The sequence below is a fragment of the Salmo salar genome, chromosome ssa11 (assembly GCF_905237065.1).
Source record: "Salmo salar chromosome ssa11, Ssal_v3.1, whole genome shotgun sequence".
In the NCBI taxonomy this organism is placed as follows: Eukaryota; Metazoa; Chordata; class Actinopteri; order Salmoniformes; family Salmonidae; genus Salmo; species Salmo salar.
This window is the reverse complement of record NC_059452.1, coordinates 105796271-105819793: the sequence shown is the minus strand read 5'-3', so window position 1 is coordinate 105819793 and position 23523 is coordinate 105796271. Positions and strand designations below refer to the sequence as shown.

General features: G+C 43.8%; 1 protein-coding gene across 1 annotated transcript in view; it reads left to right on the top strand.

The window, feature by feature from the left end:
* Window positions 1-13520, top strand: part of map3k7cl (map3k7 C-terminal like) — a 42970-nt gene extending 29450 nt beyond the window's left edge. The window contains exon 5 of the mRNA XM_014129849.2: window positions 11868-13520. Within this exon, the coding sequence (XP_013985324.1) occupies window positions 11868-12060 (193 nt within the window). The 3' untranslated portion in view covers window positions 12061-13520. The remainder of the gene's footprint in view (window positions 1-11867) is intronic.
* The last annotated feature ends 10003 nt before the right edge of the window (window positions 13521-23523 follow it).

The following is a 23523-nucleotide window of genomic DNA, read 5'->3' as shown; positions in this document are numbered from 1 at the left end:
CACTGCATTGCATTCAGTAATGGTCTATGGCACTGCATTGCATTCAGTAATGGTCTATGGCACTGCATTGCATTCAGTAGTGGTCTATGGCACTGCATTGCATTCAGTAGTGGTCTATGGCACTGCATTGCATTCAGTAGTGGTCTATGGCACTGCATTGCATTCAGTAGTGGTCTATGGCACTGCATTGCATGCAGCAGTGGTCTATGGCACTGCATTGCATTCAGCAGTGGTCTATGGCACTGCATTGCATTCAGCAGTGGTCTACGGCACTGCATTGCATGCAGCAGTGGTCTATGGCACTGCATTGCATTCAGCAGTGGTCTATGGCACTGCATTGCATTCAGTAATGGTCTATGGCACTGCATTGCATTCAGTAATGGTCTATGGCACTGCATTGCATTCAGTAGTGGTCTATGGCACTGCATTGCATTCAGTAGTGGTCTATGGCACTGCATTGCATGCAGCAGTGGTCTATGGCACTGCATTGCATTCAGCAGTGGTCTATGGCACTGCATTGCATTCAGCAGTGGTCTACGGCACTGCATTGCATGCAGCAGTGGTCTATGGCACTGCATTGCATTCAGTAGTGGTCTATGGCACTGCATTGCATTCAGTAATGGTCTATGGCGATGCATTGCATTCAGTAGTGGTCTACGGCACTGCATTGCATGCAGTAGTGGTCTATGGCACTGCATTGCATGCAGCAGTGGTATATGGCACTGCATTGCATTCAGTAGTGGTCTACGGCACTGCATTGCATTCAGTAGTGGTCTATGGCACTGCATTGCATGCAGCAGTGGTCTATGGCACTGCATTGCATGCAGCAGTGGTCTATGGCACTGCATTGCATGCAGCAGTGGTCTATGGCACTGCATTGCATGCAGCAGTGGTCGGGAGTCCCATAGAACGGTGCACAATTGGTCCAGCGTCGTCCGGATTAGGGGGAGGGTTTGGCCCAGCGTCGTCTGGGTTAGGGGAGGGTTTGGCCCAGCGTCGTCCGGGTTAGGGGGAGGGTTTGGCCCAGCGTCGTCCGGGTTAGGGGAGGGTTTGGCCCAGCGTCGTCTGGGTTACGGGAGGGTTTGGCCCAGCGTCGTCCGGGTTAGGGGAGGGTTTGGCCCAGCGTCGTCCGGGTTAGGGGAGGGTTTGGCCCAGCGTCGTCCGGGTTAGGGGAGGGTTTGGCCCAGCGTCGTCCGGGTTAGGGGGAGGGTTTGGCCCAGCGTCGTCTGGGTTAGGGGAGGGTTGGCCCAGCGTCGTCCGGGTTAGGGGAGGGTTTGGCCCAGCGTCGTCCGGGTTAGGGGAGGGTTTGGCCCAGCGTCTTCCGGGTTATGGGAGGGTTTGGCCCAGCGTCGTCCGGGTTAGGGGAGGGTTTGGCCCAGCGTCGTCCGGGTTAGGGGAGGGTTTGGCCCAGCGTCGTCCGGGTTAGGGGAGGGTTGGCCCAGCGTCGTCCGGGTTAGGGGAGGGTTTGGCCCAGCGTCGTCCGGGTTAGGGGAGGGTTTGGCCCAGCGTCGTCCGGGTTAGGGGAGGGTTTGGCCCAGCGTCGTCCGGGTTAGGGGAGGGTTGGCCCAGCGTCGTCCGGGTTAGGGGGAGGGTTTGGACTTTACTTGGCTCATTGTGCTCTAGCGACTCCTTGTGGCGGGCCGGGTGCCTGCGGGCTGGTCCCAGATCAAATCAAATCAAATGTATTGGTCACATACACATGGTTAACAGATGTTAATGCACGTGTAGTGAAATGCTTGTGTTTCTAGTTCTTGTTTTAAATCACACTGCCTACAGACGGAAGGCAGTGCCGTGCAATTTGGGCAGACCGCTCGCACACGTGCGTTCGTCATCATGCACATGTAGATTTTTTTGTTTTTGTCCACCCACACCAGACGCCATCAGGACACGCAGGTTGAAATACCAAAACCAACTCTGAACCAACTATATTAAATTTGGGGACAGGTTAAAAAGCATTAAACATTTATGGCAATTTAGTTAGCTAGCTTGCTGTTGCTAGCAAATTTTTCCTGGGATATCAATATTGTGTTGTTATTTAACCACAAGGTCCTCTACTTCGACAATGAATCCACAAATAAAAGGGGAAGTTAGTTTATAGTCATCGCTCCTCCTTCAGTCTTCTTCGGACTTTATATGGCTGTTGGCAACCAACTTTAAGGTTCCTTACCACCACCGACTCAATCACCCACGTGGTTATATGCTTCTAAAATCCAATGAGGAGATGGGAGAGACAGGACTTGCCGGTCAAGCATCACAAATAGAACCACTCTATTTGTCTCCCATTCTCATTGGTCTATTATATGGACAACATCATATTATATTAGTGTCTCTCCTTCTCATTGGTCCATCATATGTACAACATCATATTATATTAGTGTCTCTCCTTCTCATTGGTCCATCATATGGACATCATCATATTATATTAGTGTCTCTCCTTCTCATTGGTCTATTATATGGACAACATCATAGTGTCTCTCCTTCTCATTGGTCTATTATATGGACAACATCATATTATATTAGTGTCTCTCCTTCTCATTGGTCCATCATATGGACATCATCATATTATATTAGTGTCTCTCCTTCTCATTGGTCTATTATATGGACATCATCATATTATATTAGTGTCTCCCCTTCTCATTGGTCTATTATATGGACAACATCATAGTGTCTCTCCTTCTCATTGGTCTATTATATGGACAACATCATATTATATTAGTGTCTCTCCTTCTCATTGGTCCATCATATGGACATCATCATATTATATTAGTGTCTCTCCTTCTCATTGGTCTATTATATGGACATCATCATATTATATTAGTGTCTCTCCTTCTCATTGGTCTATTATATGGACATCATCATATTATATTAGTGTCTCTCCTTCTCATTGGTCCATCATATGGACATCATCATATTATATTAGTGTCTCTCCTTCTCATTGGTCTATTATATGGACAACATCATAGTGTCTCTCCTTCTCATTGGTCTATTATATGGACAACATCATATTATATTAGTGTCTTCCCTTCTCATTGGTCTATTATATGGACAACATCATATTATATTAGTGTCTCTCCTTCTCATTGGTCTATTATATGGACATCATCATATTATATTAGTGTCTCTCCTTCTCATTGGTCTATTATATGGACATCATATTATATTAGTGTCTCTCCTTCTCATTGGTCTATTATATGGACAACATCATATTATATTAGTGTCTTCCCTTCTCATTGGTCTATTATATGGACAATCGTTTTTATTGGTTTTTTGTTGTCATTGTCAGCAGAGTAGGCTACCCTGTAATTTGTCATATTAAAAAAAAGATTATGCTAATGTCTCCAGTCATATAAAGTGTAGTAGATTTGCAATGAAATATATGTTTATAAAATGCAAAGAAAGAAGAAAACATGAGAGATAGACCAGGCCCAAACTTGAAACTCGTGCTCTATGTATACCAGGTAGGCTACACTGGTTATAAAGAGTCGCTCTGGATAAGAGCGTCTGCTAAATGACTTAAATGTAAAATGTAAAAATGTAAATTTAAAGATTTGAGAAATAAATATAGCAGCACGAGAAAGCTGGGATCCTCTTTTTAAAAAGGTGTCCAGTCAAAACGCGATTGCGCAATGACAGGGTTTATAAGAACAACACGTTTCACTAGGCCTTGTGCTCTCTAACCGCGTTTCTTACGTCGGTTGGCCACGGAGAATGAGAGCTTACAGTTCTTGGTAACTGGCCGCATCCGGTAAGCACTTGTGTTATTCTCAAAGCTGGCAAAGGACGTGTTCAGTTTGATCCGAAGCAAGACGTCGATGTCCGCGACATGGCTGGTTTTCCCCTTTTGTAGTCGGTGATTGTCTGTAGACCCTGCCACAATACGTATCGTGTCTGAGCCGTTGAATTGCGATTCTAACCGTGTTCCAGGGGTCCTAGGCCTATATAGGCTAATGTTTTGTAGTTATTTGGTCACTTTAGTTGTGATACAAACCTTATCAAAACATGTAGCTCTATGGGCTTGGCTACATGAGGTGTGCGACTATGATTTGGAAAAGACGCGCTGTTTCTTGCTTTACTGTTCACACTGGGCATCATTCACAAGTGATTCCCGTCCGTCTATTCTTAACTTGATCTTGTCTTTACATATACTAATTAATACATGTGTGAAATTAGTTTTGATTTGGAATGGATCATTATCATGCACCTGTCGGAACAGGGGGGAATACATGTCATCTATGCACTTAAATAGCGAATGGAGGACGCGTTTCCCCTCGGTTATTTTCATGCCAGCCAGGTAGGCTATACTCCTGTTGTAAATCGAAGCAATGTGCTAAAAGAAGAAGAAGAAACAATTCAGCCAAAACCACTCAGATAAATAACACCCAAAATGTGACAACAAATCTTTTTGTTGTTGTTGTGAAAACATTTTTCATTTTGGCGTTATGGGGGGAAACAACATTGGGAAATCTTTGTAGAAATCTGTTGGGAGTTCAAGTCGACTACAAAATCCACAATGCAATGCTCTCTCTATGGGCTAGATAGCAAACGTAACTTCACACAATAATACCAAAGTGAATATCGGCATGTAACGGTAGCCAGTTAGCTGTACAATCACCTAAACAAAAAACCCAACATTCGTACGAATTTCGTCAACAAGAACTACAACATTACACATCTTTTCCTAGATATGAGATAATTAACTTGCTGTCTGTAATATCGTATAGCTTTGGAATCGTGACATTACGTACTTACGAGGAAAATAGGCACGTTTCTGGACATAGTCACTGACTCTGAGAAGAGATTGTGTGACGATTTGCTAATCAACCGCGTGACGCAGCATATCAACGTGAACGCGATTGGTCGACAGTCTTCTGGGGTGGGGCATTATATGTTTCCTTTATTCCTTGGTTTCCTGTCTCCTGTCTATAACATCTCTGGCAACGGCAGGAAAAAATAGGAAGAAATTTGCTAAACCATCCAGTTAAATTGGTAGGAATATCGCACAGATATGATCAATGGTTCATTCGAGAGAAAACATCCTCCTTACTTATGACATTTTTTTCCATTATTGAAATCTGACATGTGTGATAGATAGTTATCGTATTCCTATTAACTTCCAGTGTAGTGAGAGAGACTTTATGCTACGTCATACCGGCTGGATTTCTGCCTGCTTGAATGCCAATAACTAAGATGCATCACTCAGAGATGCACAAAAAACATTATAACGTTCAAAATGGGTGAACCTTTCCTTTAATATTAGGAAAGTTGAGAAATAAATATAGTAGGCCAAGCCTATAGAAAGCTGATGGGATCCTCCTGTTTTTAACAGAGGCCATCACTCTGTTTTCTCACGCAATTGCATAGCCTATAGAAATGTTGCGCAACATGAGCTCATTACCTCTCATCGAGTGTATGATTTGATTTCCGAATACAATTGCATTGATGTCAGAGTGATTAGAGGGACGATAGAGTGCTGAGTACCAGGCCATTAGCGATCAGCAGTTGGCAAGTTTGCTAGGCTACTAATGATCATCAGCAAAACCAGAGCACAGTTTTGGAGAAGCCTAGTTACCGTGACCTCACGTGGGATTTTGACGGGCGGTCATGACTTGTGACCACCGGTGTGGCGGTAATAGTGTCACCATAACAGCCCTAGTCCTGGCTTTATGAATTGGATTGATGTCCTGTATTCAGGTCCCAGGTCAGCTGTATGGACTACTTATCTAGAAAACAGGGAGACCCTATTTCTCCTTTATTGTTTTTGATAGCTTTAGAGCCTCCGGAAATCTCTTTAAGGAGAAACCCAGAGATTCAGGGAGTTTATAATGGAGGGAGAGGAACATTAAATTGTTCTTATATGCTGATGCTGTTGCTGTTGCTGATTTTTAAAAACCATATGTCATACAATCCCACCACTGCTCAAAACTGTGGAGATATTTTATGTTATGTCTGGGTATAAGGTTCATAGGTATAAATCTGAGGCTATGCCAGTGTAACCGATGTGGAAATGGCTAGTTAGCGGTGGTGCGCGCTAATAGCGTTTGCTCTGCAAGGGGCTGTGGCTTTTGGGTAACGATGCTTCGTGGGTGGCTGTTGTCGATGTGTGCAGAGGGTCCCTGGTTCAAGCCCAGGTTGGGGCAAGGAGAGGGACGGAAGCTATACTGTTACACCAGTCTTTACAATACGCCCGTCAGCCATGGTTACCCCTTTTCATTTCCAGTGGATGTGATCGAGTATGAAGTATCTGGAGATTCTATTGACATCAGAGTTAGATAATATAGTGTATATAATAAATATGCTTTAGGTCTTACATAAAATAAAACATGGACAAGCCTAATTTCTTAAATCTTAGTTTATGGGGGGAAAAATCATTCAATTAAAATAATGGTTGTTCCTAAGTTTAATTATATTTCAATGATGCTACCGATATGCATTCCAGCATAAATGTTTAAGCAGTATAATGGTATTATTAAAGACTTTATATGGGAGGGAAAAAGACAACGCATCAGTATGCAGAAAATGCATGCCCCTAAAGAAAGAGGAGGGTTAGGACTCGGGAGGGTTAGGACTCGGGAGGGTTAGGACTCGGGAGGGTTAGGACTCGGGAGGGTTAGGACTCGGGAGGGTTAGAACTCGGGAGGGTTAGGACTCGGGAGGGTTAGGACTCGGGAGGGTTAGGACTCCCAGATGTGGAACTGTACAATGTGGCTTTCAAGCTATCTAGAATGTCTTAGTACTAGAGATGAGAGGATGTTGAGGAGAGAATCCTGATATATTCTATCCCAAAAAATGGGCCAATGATACAGAAATACAAGGCATCAATCCAATTCTATGCCATTCTAGAGAAGTGTAGTTGTCATTACATAAAACAATCAAAGAGTCTCTCAACAGAAACATAAATGCTTCTAAATGGTATAATCCTTCTATTGGTGTGGGGAATCAAATCAATTCAAATCAAATGTATTTATATAGCCCTTCTTACATCAGCTGATATCTCAAAGTGCTGTACAGAAAACCAGCCTAAAACCCCAAACAGCAAGCAAAGCATGTGAAAGAAGCACGGTGGCTAGGAAAAACTCCCTAGGAAAAACTCCCTAGAAAGGCCAAAACCTAGGAAGAAACCTAGAGAGGAACCAGGCTATGAGGGGTGGCCAGTCCTCTTCTGGCTGTGCCGGGTGGAGATTATAACAGAACATGGCCAACATGTTCAAATGTTCATAAATGACCAGCATGGTCAAATAATTATAATCATAGTAGTTGTCGAGGGTGCAACAAGTCAGCAACTCAAGAGTAAGTGTCAGTTGGCTTTTTCATAGCCGATCTTTGAGAGTATCTCTACCGCTCCTGCTGTCTCTAGAGAGTTGAAAACAGCAGGTCTGGGACAGGTAGCACGTCCGGTGAACAGGTCAGGGTTCCAGCAGGTCTGGGACAGCAGGTCTGGGACAGGTAGCACGTCCGGTGAACAGGTCAGGGTTCCAGCAGGTCTGGGACAGCAGGTCTGGGACAGGTAGCACGTCCGGTGAACAGGTCAGGGTTCCATAGCCGCAGGCAGAACAGTTGAAACTGGAGCAGCAGCACGGCCAGGTGGACTGGGAACAGCAAGGAGTCATCATGCCAGGTAGTCCTGAGGCATGGTCCTAGGGCTCAGGTCCTCTGAGAGAGAGAAAGAAAGAGAGAATTAGAGAGAGCATATTTAAATTTACACAGGACACCGGATAAGACAAGAGAAATACTCCAGATGTAACAGACTGACCCTAGCCCCCGACACATAAACTACTGCAGCATAAATACTGGAGGCTGAGACAGGAGGGGTCAGGAGACACTGTGGCCCCATCCGATGAAACCCCCGGACAGGGCCAAACAGGCAGGATATAACCCCACCCACTTTGCCAAAGCACAGCCCCCACACCACTAGAGGGATGTCTCCAACCACCAACTTACCGTCCTGAGACAAGGCCGAGTATAGCCCACAAAGATCTCCGCCACGGCACAACCCAAGAGGCGGGCACCAACCCAGACAGGAAGACCACGTCAGTGACTCAACCCACTCAAGTGACGCACCCCCCCCAGGGACGGCATGGAAGAACACCAGAAAGCCAGTGACTCAGCCCCTGTAATAGGGTTAGAGGCAGAGAATCCCAGTGGAGAGTAGGGGAACCGGCAAGGCAGAGACAGCAAGGGCGGTTTGTTGCTCCAGCCTTTCCGTTCACCTTCACACTCCTGGGCCAGACTATACTTAATCATAGGACCTACTGAAGAGATAAGTCTTCAGTAAAGACTTAAAGGTTGAGACTGAGTCTGCGTCTCTCACATGGGTAGGCAGACCATTCCATAAAAATGGAGCTCTATAGGAGAAATCCCTGCCTCCAGCTGTTTGGAGTCAATAATTATAAATATTTTTTTTTTTTTTGGGGGGGGATGGGTAAGAGAAGGGGTTCATACTCTGGGAGACCTGCACAAGAATGAGGTAATTTTGTCATTTGAAGAAATGGGGAATAAGTATAAACTTTATGATAATGACGTATGGAGAGATGTGCTAATTAATGCTGTGTGATAATGACGTATGGAGAGATGTGCTAATTAATGCTGTGCGATAATGACGTATGGAGAGATGTGCTAATTAATGCTGTGTGATAATGACGTATGGAGAGATGTGCTAATTAATGCTGTGTGATAATGACGTATGGAGAGATGTGCTAATTAATGCTGTATATTAAACACTAGGTGGTGCCATTATGTCAAAAGGCAACAATGTTGTGGAAGATGCATTTTCACTACTAAGTTCTGTAACCTCTTCAGGTTACACCATTCTGTTAAAGGTTAATAATGACACCTGGGAAAACTTGATAATTGTGGCACAGGGATTTACACTCAGATAGAAGACGAGGTTGTATATTAGTTCAGATATTTGGGCAAAAATGTCAGAGAAGACAAGGGAAAAGGTAGACAAGTTTATCATAGATTTAATTTCCCTCCCCTAAGGTTCCATCGGAGGGGTTTGTCACAGGATGATGAATGTTAGCGATGTGAAGGGGCGAAAGGAACCTTCCTAAATGCACTGTGGGAATGCCCTGGTTGTGCATCCCCCTATGGGACAAAGCTTTACAGTACATGGGAGATGGCCTTGGATCCCAGGTACTTACTGTATGTAGGTCACCAAGACTGTTTCTGCTGAGTGACAAGGCTGAAATAAGAGGGATTAAACAAACAAAATGTAAAATACAAGGTTTAGGTATTGTGTCTGCGTTAAGGCTCGTCCTGTAACATTGGAAGATCTCTATAGTGTTCACGGAGAGTGTTCACGGAGTGGATGAATCTGTTGATACGAAACAACAACGTATGTAATCGTGTTAGCGAAGAGGCTGGAGAAAAATAATACAGACTATGGGAACGATTGTTGTGTTTCCTTCCTACATTTAAAGAATATCATGAAATTCAGATGATTAATCTTGGAAACATCTCCCCTATGTATTTTATTTTTAAATTTTTTTGTTTAATGAGTTGATTGTCTTTTGTAATTTTGTATTTCTTAAATACTTTTCTATACCATATTGTTTATAGCTGTTCACCATATTGTGGCCCCCTTTCACCCTACATTGGTCTCAGAAGTCTGATGGCACTATGGTGTGATAAGAGCGTCTGCTAAATTAACTACACTGACTATACCAAACATTAGGAACACCTAATATTGAGTTGCAACCCCCCCTTTAAGCCCTCAGAACAGCCTCAATTCGTCGGGGAAATGGACTCACAATTTTGCCTAAGAACACAGCCATGAATAAAGAATGGTACCAACACATCCTCCGAGAGCAACTTCTCCCAACCATCCAGGAACAGTTTGGTGACGAACAATGCATTTTCCAGCATGATGGAGCACCTTGCCATAAGGAAAAAGTGATAACTAAGTGGCTCTGGGAACAAAACATCGATATTTTGAGTCCATGGCCAGGAAACTCCCCAGATCTTAATCCCATTGAGAACTTGTGGTCAATCCTCAAGAGGCGAGTGGACAAACAATAACCCACAAATTCGGACAAACTCCAAGCATTGATTATGCAAGAATGAGCTGCCATCAGTCAGGATGTGGCCCAGAAGTTAATTGACAGCGTGCCAGGGCGGATTGCAGAGGTCTTGAAAAAGAAGGGTCAACACTGCAAATATTGACTCTTTACATCAACTTCATGTAATTGTCAATAAAAGCCTTTGACACTTATGAAATGCTTGTAATTATACTTCAGTATTCCATAGTAACATTTGACAAAAATATCTAAAGACACTGAAGCAGCAAACTTTGTGAAAATTAATATTTGTGTCATTCTCAGAACGTTTGACCACTACTATACACTGATTTGAAGTGGATTTAACAAGTGACATCAATAAGGGATCATAGCTTTCACCTGGATTCACCTGGTCAGTCTATGTCATGGAAAGAGCAAGTATTCCCGACGCTTTTATCCAGAGTGACAGTGCATTCAACTGAGATAGATAAACAACAACATATCACAGTCATAGCAAGTAAGATGTTTTTGTAACTGTACTGAGAATGTTGTTGCTGTTCGGGCCGGTTACAAGTATTTTAATTAAATACAATACTTTGCTAAAGTATCGTAGATTTTATTTCGATACATTAGTCTTTTGGGGGTAACTTTAGTTGTATTTTTGTCATTTCTGCCTATCGATGGGTATAGTACAATGCTATAGTGTACAACACAATGTTTATCATATGAGCCTGGTGATGAGAACTGCAGTGCAACTCCTCTTACGGATATTACACAAGAAGATGACACATCACGTATGACTGGTCTGAAAGACTGGTTAACTGTAAACCCCCCTGCAGACGTTTAGACTGAGCCCAGACCTGTGTGTATGTATATATATATACATATTGTATATATATATAGAGAGAGACACACACAGAGAGAGAGAGAGACAGAGAGACAGAGACACAGAGAGAGAGAGACAGAGACACAGAGAGAGAGAGACAGAGACACACAGAGAGAGAGAGAGACAGAGAGACAGAGAGAGAGACAGAGACACACAGAGAGAGAGAGAGAGACACACACAGAGAGAGAGACACACACAGAGAGAGAGAGAGAGCGAGAGAGACAGAGACACACAGAGAGAGAGACAGAGAGAGAGACACACAGAGAGAGAGAGAGAGAGACCCGCCTCACATGTTGGCACAGAAAACAACCACACACTCAAACAGAGACATCGATATACACGTTAGGTTCTATCCTCGTAGGGACCTCAAATTAATTTACTTTCAAAATCCTATTTTCCTTAACCCCTCACCCCATACCCCTCACCTACCCCTCACCCCTCACCCCAATTCGAACCCTAATTTTATACCTAACCCTAAACTTAGAATAGCCTTTGTCCTCATGGGGAGAATTTCCCTTGTTTAACTACGTATATCCTTTTGTGGACTTCTGGGGATTTTAGATCCCCACAAGGATAAGAGAACCAACACACACACACACACACACACACACACACACCCCACTACCACAGTCCAAAGGCCGTAGTTTGTTTAGAGAGTGAGATGGCGGTCTGCCAGATAAGGTCACAACACTCTGGCTACCAGACTACTTACTTTACTTATCTAACCATTTAAACCAGGAAGTCCTATTCACATAAACATCTGGCTTTGAAGGCACTTCTAGTTGCGTACCAAATGGAACCCTATTCCCTAGATAATGCCTTACATTTGTCCCATGGTCCAGCTTTCAATCTGTGAATTCACCTGGTTCCCAGGGGAGAAGCAGAAGATTTTAAATCAATGTTTTTTTTTACATTTTTGTCGTTAACTTTCTTTTTAAATGTTATCGATTTCATAGATTAATGTTAACCTCCCACTTACTCTCCAGGCGTGAGCTGCTGGCCGAGCTGGTGGAGGACGAGCTTGTTGCCGTGGAGATGGCCTGTCTGGAGGATGAGTTCCGTGTCCTGTCGGAGGAGAACGCCACGCTGCTCAACGTCCACACTGAGCGCGCTCAGCAACTGGAGACGCTCAGCTCCACCAATCGGAATCAGACCAGCCAGGACAGCTCCTCCACGTGACCCCCTGAACTCGACTCGACCCCAAGAGATGATGACCTCGCTCGAGACCTTCACAAACTGACGCTACGGGCCCGTATTCCAAAACTGCTGATCTAGGATCAGTTCCCTTCCGTTCATAAATTCATATTTATTATGATCTAAAAATGCCAAACGGATCCTAAATCAGCACTCTTGCTCTGAGCCTCAACTTGGATATGGGCCCTGAAAACATTACTATCGGTGGCTGTCAAATCCTTGCTTCCTCTGTCCTTGTTTCCTTATCTCCTTTTCTAAGAGCAATGGAGAAGAGGATACAAGGTCCCTCGCTTGTTTGGACCTTCTCTTCCAATGCACTTTGAGAGGAACTCTGAACCAGGGTTTTGGGGCCAGTTCTATTTCAATTCCAGCGATGGGTTCAGATTTCTAAACTTTTTTAAAATATATTGTTAATCATCAGTTATACCAGAGACATGAGGAGTGACATAGTCTGGTTTCTACACCAGAAGTTAATGGGTATCCGTAGGAGTAATGTATAAGGTTGGGGTCAAGGATGTTTGAATAGGAGCCAGGGGACATTTGGGAGGTGCTGAGTAGAGGAGAGGCGATCCCATGATTATGGTGGAGAGCTGTGGATTAGTAAAGAATGTAGAGGTCAGGTCACGTCACGTTAAGGCAGAAGGAACAGTGTGTTGCCCGCATTACTTAACTTCCCGTCTAGTGATAAAGACGTAATGTTTAGAGAGAAGGAGGAGACTTTGTCTTATGCAGCTGTATTGACCCAATGGGTGAATAAACTTGGTTTAAGCTTTACTAATCACCTGTGAGTTTTACTAACAAAACAGTCGTCAATTCAGGAAGTACACTGAAATTCTAACTCAAATTCTTCTTCGTTGCGTTTCAATGAGCGGAATTTGGTTTTCTTTCTCAATTGACTGGAATTGAAATGGAATTAATCCCAACCCTGCTAAGGAAACAAGGACAGGGGATGCAAGGACTTAGTAGTAGTAGTAGTAGTAGTAGTAGTAGTAGTAGTAGTAGTAGTAGGCTCTGTGAGTCTCTGGGCTTTGTGGAGACATACAGGTGGTGTGATGTGGTCCAAAATGTTTTCGGGGGGGGGGCTTCCATGCTCTCTCTTTCTCCCCCTTTCCTGTCCTCCCTCAGTTCCCCAGGTTTATACTATACCACCCAGGATCAACTCTTGAGTTGATGATTCTGTATGAGGTAGAAATGCAAGACACTGTAAGACATTAAATCATCTGGATGTTGTGGAGCAAACTGGCTAGATATTCTGTAGTGAAGTAATGTTAACGTTGACAAAGAAAATGGTATTTGTTATTAAAAGAAGGAGTGGGCTAGTGAGAATGACAATGTTGGTTTTTATGGTAATTCCCTGTAGTAACTGTTATTAACTGTTGTAAGGAAAACACAATATGACAATGACAGAATTCTGTATGTGGCACAATAAAGTTCTCTATTATGAATTTAAATTTTTATAAAAAAAATACATTTTAGGTGGATGTCCTTCAGCATGATCCTTTAGTTTCATTTCCTGTAGAATGTCTGCTTATTATGACCTCACTACATGGCAACACTCCACTACCACGGAATAGGGAACTGTCTTGTTTCACAATGACATTTAATCACTCCAGGGTTGTGAAACCAAACATCAGCTGTTAACATTATGTCTGACTCTCGCCCCCCTTCATTGACTCTCACTTTTGCTCTCTCCCCCTTGTTGTCTCTCTCTCACTCTCTCACTCTCTCACACTTTTGCTCTCTCTCTCTCTCTCTCTCTCTCTCTCTCTCTCTCATATATATATATCTCTCTCTCTCTCATATATATATATATCTTATATATATATATATTCTACATCTTTCTTTACCTGTCTCCCTATCTCTTTCTTTTCCCTCTCTCTCGGTGGAAGGAAGGATAGTAGCAGGTGACTACCGGTACTATGATTCCCCATTGTAGCCAATTCAATTGCAGTAATTCCGTTACAGATTTGTCGGTAAATCCGTTACCGATTTGTTAACAGAATTACGAGTTTGAATCACTTAATTCATAAAGAAACTTGTGAAAATATCTTCAAGATATGTGGGTTTTTTGGTAATGGAATTTCAAGGCATTTCAAGGTTTCCATTCAATTGGCGACAGATTTTCATGCCAATATTTATAGATCTGCATAAAAACTCTGCTCATTTCCCCACCCGAGATGTTTTGTTGCAGATAAAAAGGCTGTGCTTGACGACTTAGTACACATAAAAATACCTTTAACGGTTAAATTCCCATTTGATCTAATAAAACATTTATAGTTATGTGGGTTTCCATCAAATCTTCAACTCAAAAAAACAAAACATTTTGTATTATATTGCGTACGTCCACTCTAGTACTGGCGTGTGTGCTCCAGCCAACAGCACCACGGGTGTAGATACAGTACTGTTCCCCAGAGCGCACGCATATAGCCTTCATGATGAGATTATTATGGACTAAAGAGCAAAATTATTTTTATTTGTCAAACGGACAGCCAAACATCGAAGATCATGTCATCAGAATAAGACCCTCGATATTTATTGGAAAGGAACATCAAGCTCATCACCGTGACCTTTCACCCCACCCTGTGAAGTTCATCATAATTTAATTTAATCTGTAACCTAATAAACTGCATGTTTTCCCTGAGTCATGCTGAGGAGGACCACACAACGTCATCACCTAACTCCATGTTTACTTCAATAGGATGGTTATTATATTAATATTTGCTTATAAAAGCGTTTCCGATGACATTTCTCACATAATTAATTTTACCAACACTAAAAAAAATCCCACTTTATCTAACGTTTTTTTGTTGTTGTTGTTGTTGTTGTTGTTGTTGACATTTGGAAAGTTTACCGAAACATTTTTCTGTTTCCATCAGGCCTGTTATGACATTTGTTATTTTTTTTAATTTTTTTTTACCCAACATGAACTTTGCATACATAAAAAGGTTGGATGGAAACCTGGTTACTAGCTTGGTTTCTATCCAATTGGAAGCAGATTTTCATGCTAATATTTTAAAAAAAATCTGCATTAAGAAAATATGCAAATCTTCCCTCCAGTGGTGTGTTTCCACTAAATTGACTTGTTGCGGATAAAAATCAGTGTTGATGACATAGTGCACACAACATGTATTTTCCACTTAATATTTCATGCACCGAATAACAATCTAAAGTTCAATGTGTTTCCATTTTACACTATACTGATAGTTTTGTCACTGTTGCATTAAATAGTGAATATTCCCACTCTGGTCTTGGTGCCTGTGCTCTGGCTTACAGCTACTCTGGTCTTGTTGCCTGCACTTTAGCAAACAGCTACTCTGGTCTTGTTGCCTGCGCTCTAGCTAACAGCTACTCTGGTCTTAGTGCCTGCGCTCTAGCTAACAGCTACTCTGGTCTTGGTGCCTGCGCTCTAGCTAACAGCTACTCTGGTCTTGTTGCCTGCGCTCTAGCTAACAGCTACTCTGGTCTTGTTGCCTGCGCTCTAGCTAACAGCTACTCTGGTCTTGGTGCCTGCGCTCTAGCTAACAGCTACTCTGGTCTTGTTGCCTGCGCTCTAGCTAACAGCTACTCTGGTCTTGTTGCCTGCGCTCTAGCTAACAGCTACTCTGGTCTTGGTGCCTGCGCTCTAGCTAACAGCTACTCTGGTCTTGTTGCCTGCGCTCTAGCTAACAGCTACTCTGGTCTTGGTGCCTGCGCTCTAGCTAACAGCTACTCTGGTCTTGTTGCCTGCGCTTTAGCAAACAGCTACTCTGGTCTTGTTGCCTGCGCTCTAGCTGACAGCTACTCTGGTCTTGTTGCCTGCGCTTTAGCAAACAGCTACTCTGGTCTTGTTGCCTGCCCTCTCTAGCCAACAGCTTACACATAGTGTACAGTGCTGGGTAGGCTAGTCTACATAATGAGATTATTATGGATAAGAGCGAGAATATTTGTATTCGTCAAACCTCTGTCAAGCATTGATCATCATGTCACTGGAATAAGACCCTCAATATTTATTTGAAAGGAGCATTCAAGCTCATAGCTGTACTTACAACACCCCCGTGAAGTTCATCACTAGTTGCTTCATCTGTATCCTAATAGTAGAGTATCCATCATAATACCCATCAAACTTAGTGGGCCAAACATAAATTACTGTATGGAGAAGAAATTAGCTACACTAACGATGTTTGCTATTATTAGCTAATGTTATAAAGGCTAGTCAACATAGCTAGCTAACAATGTTGATGATAAGGATAACAGCTAGTTAAATAACAATAGCTAGCTAACTTGAAGATAATAAACATAGCATGCAATTTAGCAACACATTAGCCAGCTAGTTAGCTAGTTAGCTAATACATTACTTTCAAGCTCCAAGACTGTCCCCGTCATCATCATCCTCATCATCGGTGTCTGCGCTATCCAGGACCACCGATTGATGGATTGTTAGTCGATCGGCTAACACACTGTCCAGCATATAAAAAAAGTGGACATGCCACCCTTCCATTCTCGCTCCGATTGTTATCATCTTTTGCCTTCTTGTACACCCCTTTCAAATGTTGAATATTTCGCACCGGAGCCAGATACGCAGGTATCCTTTCCCCTCCAATCTTCCTGCCCTCCCCCTCCAAACTTCCTGCCCTCCCCCTCCAAACTTCCTGCCCTCCCCCTCCAAACTTCCTGCCCTCCCCCTCCAATCTTCCTGCCCTTCCCTCCAAACTTCCTGCCCTCCCCCTCCAAACTTCCTGCCCTCCCCTTCCAATCTTCTTGCCCTCCCCCGCCAAACGTCCTGCCCTCCCCCTCCAAACTTCCTGCCCTCCCCCTCCAAACTTCCTCCAAACTTCCTGCCCTCCCCTCCAAACTTCCTGCCCTCCCCTCCAATCTTCCTGCCTTCCCCCTCCAAACTTCCTGCCCTCCCCCTCCAAACTTCCTGCCCTCCCCTCCAATCTTCCTGCCCTCCCCTGCCAAACTTCCTGCCCTCCCCCTCCAAACTTCCTGCCCTCCCCTTCCAATCTTCCTGCCCTCCCCCTCCAATCTTCCTGCCCTCCCCCTCCAATCTTCCTGGCTATGCCCTCATATATGGCCTTTTTTTCAAGGTAGCTACTGTAAAGTAATATTTGACCACAATGCCAGCAAACATTTTGGTCTCCAACTTTATCCAAGGCTCCTACCCCTGTCGTCCACTTTATTAGCTAGCTAGCGGGACTTCAAGCAGAAAGGAAGAGACGCTCTTTCAAGTGCAACAGGTAAAGTTGGCGGTAGAAAAGATTACGGAAGTTGTCCTTTTAAAAAAAAAAAATGGCATTACACACTGTTGGACCTGTATGGACTTTCAGTAGCCTGATTCCATCCAGACTGAGGAGAAATCTGCACACAATGTGTCAAGCCCTGACCATAGAGAGCCTTTTATTCTCTATGTTGGTTAGGTCGGGGTGTGACTAGGGTGGGTTATCTAGGTTATTCTATTTCTATGTTGGCCTGGTGTGGTTCCCAATCAGAGGCAGCTGTTTATCGTTGTCTCTGATTGGGGATCATATTTAGGCAGCCATTTCCCCACTGTGTTTTGTGGGATCTTGTTTCTGTGTAGTTGCCTGTGAGCACTGCTTGAGCGTCGCGTATCGTTTATTTATGTGTGAGTTTCATTGATTAAACATGTGGAACTCTACGAACGCTGCGCCTTGGTCCGTTAAATCACACGACGATCGTGACACAATGAGTCACTGACCAGCTAGATCTGAACACAATCAGACCACAATGCAACTTTTGTGCATCTAGACCTGTCTTTTCATCGCAGAAGTTGCATGTACACTGAGTGTACAAAACGTTATGAACATTGTTAGTGTCCATGCCCCGATGAATTGAGGCTGTTCTGAGGGCAAAAGGGAGGGCTGCAACTTCTTTATTTATTTTATTTCACCTTTCTTTAACCAGGTAGGCAAGTTGAGAACAAGTTCTCATTTACAACTGCGACCTGGGCAAGACAAAGCAAAGCAGTTCGACACATACAACAACACAGAGTTACACATGGAGTAAAACAAACATACAGTCAATAATACAGTAGAAAAATAAGTCTATATACAATGTGAGTAAATGAGGTGAGATAAGGGAGGTAAAGTCAATAAATAGGCCATGGTGGCGAAGTAAACACAACATTGCAAGTAAAACACTGGAATGGTAGATTTGCAGTAGATGAATGTGCAAAGTAGAAGTAGAAATAATGGGGTGCAAAGGAGCAAAATACATAAATACAGTAGGGGAAGAGGTAGTTGTTTGGGCTAAATTATAGATGGGCTATGTACAGGTGCAGTGATCTGTGAGCTGCTCTGACAGCTGGTGCTTAAAGCTAGTGAGGGAGATAAGTGTTTCCAGTTTCAGAGATTTTTGTAGTTCGTTCCAGTCATTGGCAGCAGAGAACTGGAAGGAGAGGCGGCCAAAGGAGGAATTGGCTTTGGGGGTGACCAGTGAGATATACCTGCTGGAGCGCGTGCTACGGGTGGGTGCTGCTATAGTGAACAGTGAGCTGAGATAAGGGGGGACTTTACCTAGCAGGGTCTTGTAGATGACCTGGAGCCAGTGGGTCTGACGACGAGTATGAAGCGAGGGCCAGCCAACGAGAGCGTACAGGTCGCAGTGGTGGGTAGTATATGGGGCTTTGGTGACAAAACAGATGGCACTGTGATAGACTGCATCCAATTGATTGAGTAGGGTATTGGAGGCTATTTTGTAAATGACATCGCCGAAGTCAAGGATCGGTAGGATGGTCAGTTTTACGAGGGTATGTTTGGCAGCATGAGTGAAGGATGCTTTGTTGCTGAAATAGGAAGCCAATTCTAGATTTTACTTTGGATTGGAGATCAAATCTAATTTATTTATATAGCCCTTCTTACATCAGCTGATATCTCAAAGTGCTGTACAGAAACCCAGCCTAAAACCCCAAACAGCAAGCAATGCAGGTGTAGAAGCACCTGTTTGAGATGTTTGATGTGAGTCTGGAAGGAGAGTTTACAGTCTAACCAAACACCCAGATATTTGTAGTCGTTCACATATTCTAAGTCAGAACCGTCCAGAGTAGTGATGCTGGACGGGCGGGCAGGTGCAGGCAGCGATCGGTTGAAGAGCATGCATTTAGTTTTACTTGTATTTAAGAGCAGTTGGAGGACACTCCATTCACAAAATCCAAACACCGACTAGTGTATGCCCTGAAAATGCAGAAGTGAACTCTTATAGAGTTGAAGGCATTAAATCTGTCATGGTTCGTTGGACAATGTCTATGGGGAAATGAATGGCTGTTTTAGTATTAAACGCTAAAAATAAGATCTGTGGTAAACATTGGAGAGATGTTATACGTTTTACACACACACACACGCACACGCACACGCACACACACACACACACACACACACACACACACACACACACACACACACACACACACACACGGCACTGAGGACTGATGGTAGGGAATAGTGATTTTCTGTTGGACAGAAGGAACAGGGGATATATATATTACAACAGTATGACGGCAGTGTTGGCTATAAAGCAGTAATAGCAGTGATGCAATATAAACAAAGCAGCAGTGAGCTAGCACACGATTGTAATGGCTATAGTAGCGTTAGCGGTGCTAGCATGTTAATATTATTGGCTGGTAATAAATATACACAGGGGCTAGTAGGCTAAACTGCTACAGAGCAGTAACGCAGGTGTACAGGCTACATAACCCAAATGATGGCATACTGTAGTAAGGGCTAGAATAGCATAGGCAGTATAAAACACAATGCAATTAGTGACTAGCATAGTATACGATATGTTCAGGGGGAGCTAGCATGCTAGGCTAGCAGACCAAGGGCTAGTAGGCCTAAGGCTATAGGGAAAAGCACAGAGTAGTATAGACAGTAACGGCAAGTTATCATCAGTGTTGGCGGCTACAAAGGCTAGGATGCTAACAAGCGGCCATGTTGGATGTGGCTATGACCATATCAGGAAGTGACCGGGTTGTGAGGATGTCACTGGTCGGCCATTTTAGGAAAGGATATAGAATGACATGACTGGCAGCCGTCTTGGGCCATAGAAAGCAATGGGTAGATTTTCCCTCATGGCTGAACATAAAGGTAAACAGAACTATGCCAAAGGACAGACTGTGTGAAGTATGTAACATCGGATTACAGAAGGAGGCATTCCCGACATAGAAACATGTTAAGGAAGCATATAGCATATACTAACAAAGCAATAACAGAATACTCTGTTTCACGTAAACATGGCTTTCTCGGGATATGCTGTCGGAGTCGGTAAAGCCACCTGGATTCTTGGTGCGTCACGCCGACAGGAAGAAGAAGAATGGCGGGGGTGTTTGTTTCATGATTAACCACTCATGGTCTGATTGTAACAACATTCAGGAATTCAAGTCCTTTTGTTCACCTGACCTAGAATTCCTCACAATCAAATGCCGACTGTATTATCTCCCAAGATGATTATCTTCCGTTACTGTCACAGCCATGTATGTCCCCGCCCCTCAAGCCGATACCACGACGGCCCTCAAGGAACTTCACTGGACTTTATGCAAACTGGAAACCATATATCCTGAGGCTGCATTTATTGTAGCTGAGGACTTTAACAAAGCTAATTTGAGAACAACGCTACCTAAATTCTACCAGCATATTGATTGGAAAACTCTGAAAAACTCTGGATCACTGCTACTCTAACTTCCACGATGCATACAAGGCCCTTCCCCGTACTCCTTTCGGCAAATCTGACCACGACTCCATTTTGCTCCTCCCTTCCTATAGGCAGAAACTCAAACAGGAAGCACCCGTGCTAAGGACTATTCAATGCTGGTCTGACCAATTGGAATCCATGCTTTTGATCATGCGGACTGGGATATGTTATGGGTAGCCTCAGAGAATAACATTGACGTATACGCTGATTTGGTGAGTGAGTTTATAAGGAAGTATATAGGAGATGTTATACCCACTGTGACTATAAAAACCTACCCTAACCAGAAACCGTGGATAGATGGCGGCATTCGTGCAAAACTGAAAGCGCGAACCACCTCATTTAACCATGGAAATGTGACTGGGAATATGGCCGAATACAAACAGTGTAGTTATTCCCTCCGCAAGGCAATCAAACAAGCAAAATGTGGGTATAGGGACGAAGTGGGGTCGCAATTCAACGGCTCAGACACGAGAGGTATGTGGCAGGGTCTACAGACAATCATGGACTACAAAAGGAAAACCAGCCGCATCACGGACACCGAAGTCTTGCTCCCAGACAAACTAAACACCTTCTTTGCCCGCTTTGAGGATAATACAGTGCCATCGACGTGGCCCGCTAGCAAGGACTGTGAGCTCTCCTTCTCCGTGGCCGATGTGAGTAAGACATTTAAACATGTTAACCCTTGCAAGGATGCCGGCCCAGACAGGATCCCTAGCCACATCCTCAGAACATGCGCATACCCGCTGGCTGGTGTGTTTACAGACATATTCAATCTCTCCCTATCCCAGTCTGTTGTCAACCACATGCTTCAAGATGGCCACCATTGTTCCTGTACCCAAGAAGGCAAAGGTAACTGAACTAAATGACTGTCGCCCAGTAGCACTCACTTCTGTCATCATGAAGTGCTTTGAGAGACTAGTCAAGGATCATATCACCTCTATTTTACCTGGCACCCTAGACCCACTTCAATTTGCTTCCCGCTCCAATAGGTCCAAGGACAGTGCAATCGGCATCACACTGCACACTGCCCTAACCCATCTGGACAAGAGGAATACCTATGTAAGAATACTGTTCATTTACCACAGCTCAGCATTCAACACCATAGTACCCTCCAAGCGCATCATTAAGCTTGAGGCGCTGGGTCTCAACCCCGCCCTGTGCAATTGGGACCTGGACTTTCTGACGGGCCACCCCCCAGGTGGTAAAGGTAGGAAACAACATCTCCACTTCGCTGATCCTCAACACTGGGGCCCCACAAGGGTGCATGCTCAACCCCTTCCTGTACTCCCTGCTCACCCATGACTGCATGGCCATGCACGCCTCCAACTCAATCATCAAGTTTGCAGACAACACAACAGTAATAGGCTTGATTACCAACAATGACGAGACAGCCTACAGGGAGGAGGTGTGGGCTCTCGGAGTGTGGTGTCAGGAAAATAACCTCTCACTCAACGTCAACAAAACAAAGGAGATGATAGTGGACTTCAGGAAACAGCAGAGGGATCACCTCCCCTATCCACAGTTTTAAGTTCCTCTGTGTACACGTCACGGACAAACTGAAATGGTCCACCCACACAGACAGTCAAGCCAAATTTATTCAGCCTCCTGTCACCTAAAACCCTCACAAACTTTTACAGATGCACAATTGAGAGCATCCTGTTTGGCTGTATCACCGCCTGGTACGGCTACTGCACCGCCCACAACCGCAGGGCTCTCCAGAGGGGGGTGCGGTCTGCACAACGCATCACTGGGGGCAAACTACCTGCCCTCCATGACACCTACAGCACCCGATGTCACAGGAAGGTCAAAAAGTTAATCAAGAACAACCACCACCCAAGCCACTGCCTGTTCACCCTGCTACCATCCAGAAGGCGAGGTCAGTACAGGTGCGTCAAAGCTGGGACCGAGAGACTGAAAAATAACTTCTGTCTCAAGGCCGTCAGACTGTAAAAGAGCCATCACTAACACAGAGAGGCTGCTGCCAACATACTTACTCAAATCTCTAGCCACTTTAATAAATGGATCACTAGTAACTTTAATAATGCCACTTTAAACAATGTTTACATATCTTGCATTACTCATCTCATATGTTTATACTGTATTTTATGTATTTTATCTACTGCATCTTGCCTATGCCTCTCTGTCATCACTCATCCATATATTTATATGTATATATTCTTATTCCATTCCTTTACTTAGATTTGTGTGTATTAGGTAGTTGTGGAATTGTTAGATTACTTGTTAGATATTGCTGCACTGTCGGAACTAGAAGCACAAGAATTTCGCTACACTCACATTAACGTCTACTAACCATGTGTATGTGACCAATACAATACAATTTGATTTGATTTGAAACAACTGGCAGCATCAGGGTACATTTCTGGTAGGTAGAACTGTGAAAGATAACTCATTTTCACTCTTGTTTGTAATTAACACCGCCAGGCATAGAAAACCACACAGGCATGATGATAAACGTTAGTGAAAAAACAAACGCTTAAAAAAAAGAAATGCATAGAGAAGTTTCTGAGATGACTGTGTGTTGGTCGATCGAAGTAAACAACATCATTATCCAAGTTTGTGGGCACGTCCCCATGTACCTAGCGGGGGCGGTATCCACAGCATTACGCTATGATCACTATGAGCAGACGAATACACAGGGAAGTTGAAACTTCCCGATTCTACCAGTGAAATGAAAATGTGCCAGTTGTAGCTTGTGATTTGGATAATTGTGTTGTTAATGTCCAAAAACATAATGTTGCTAGGACA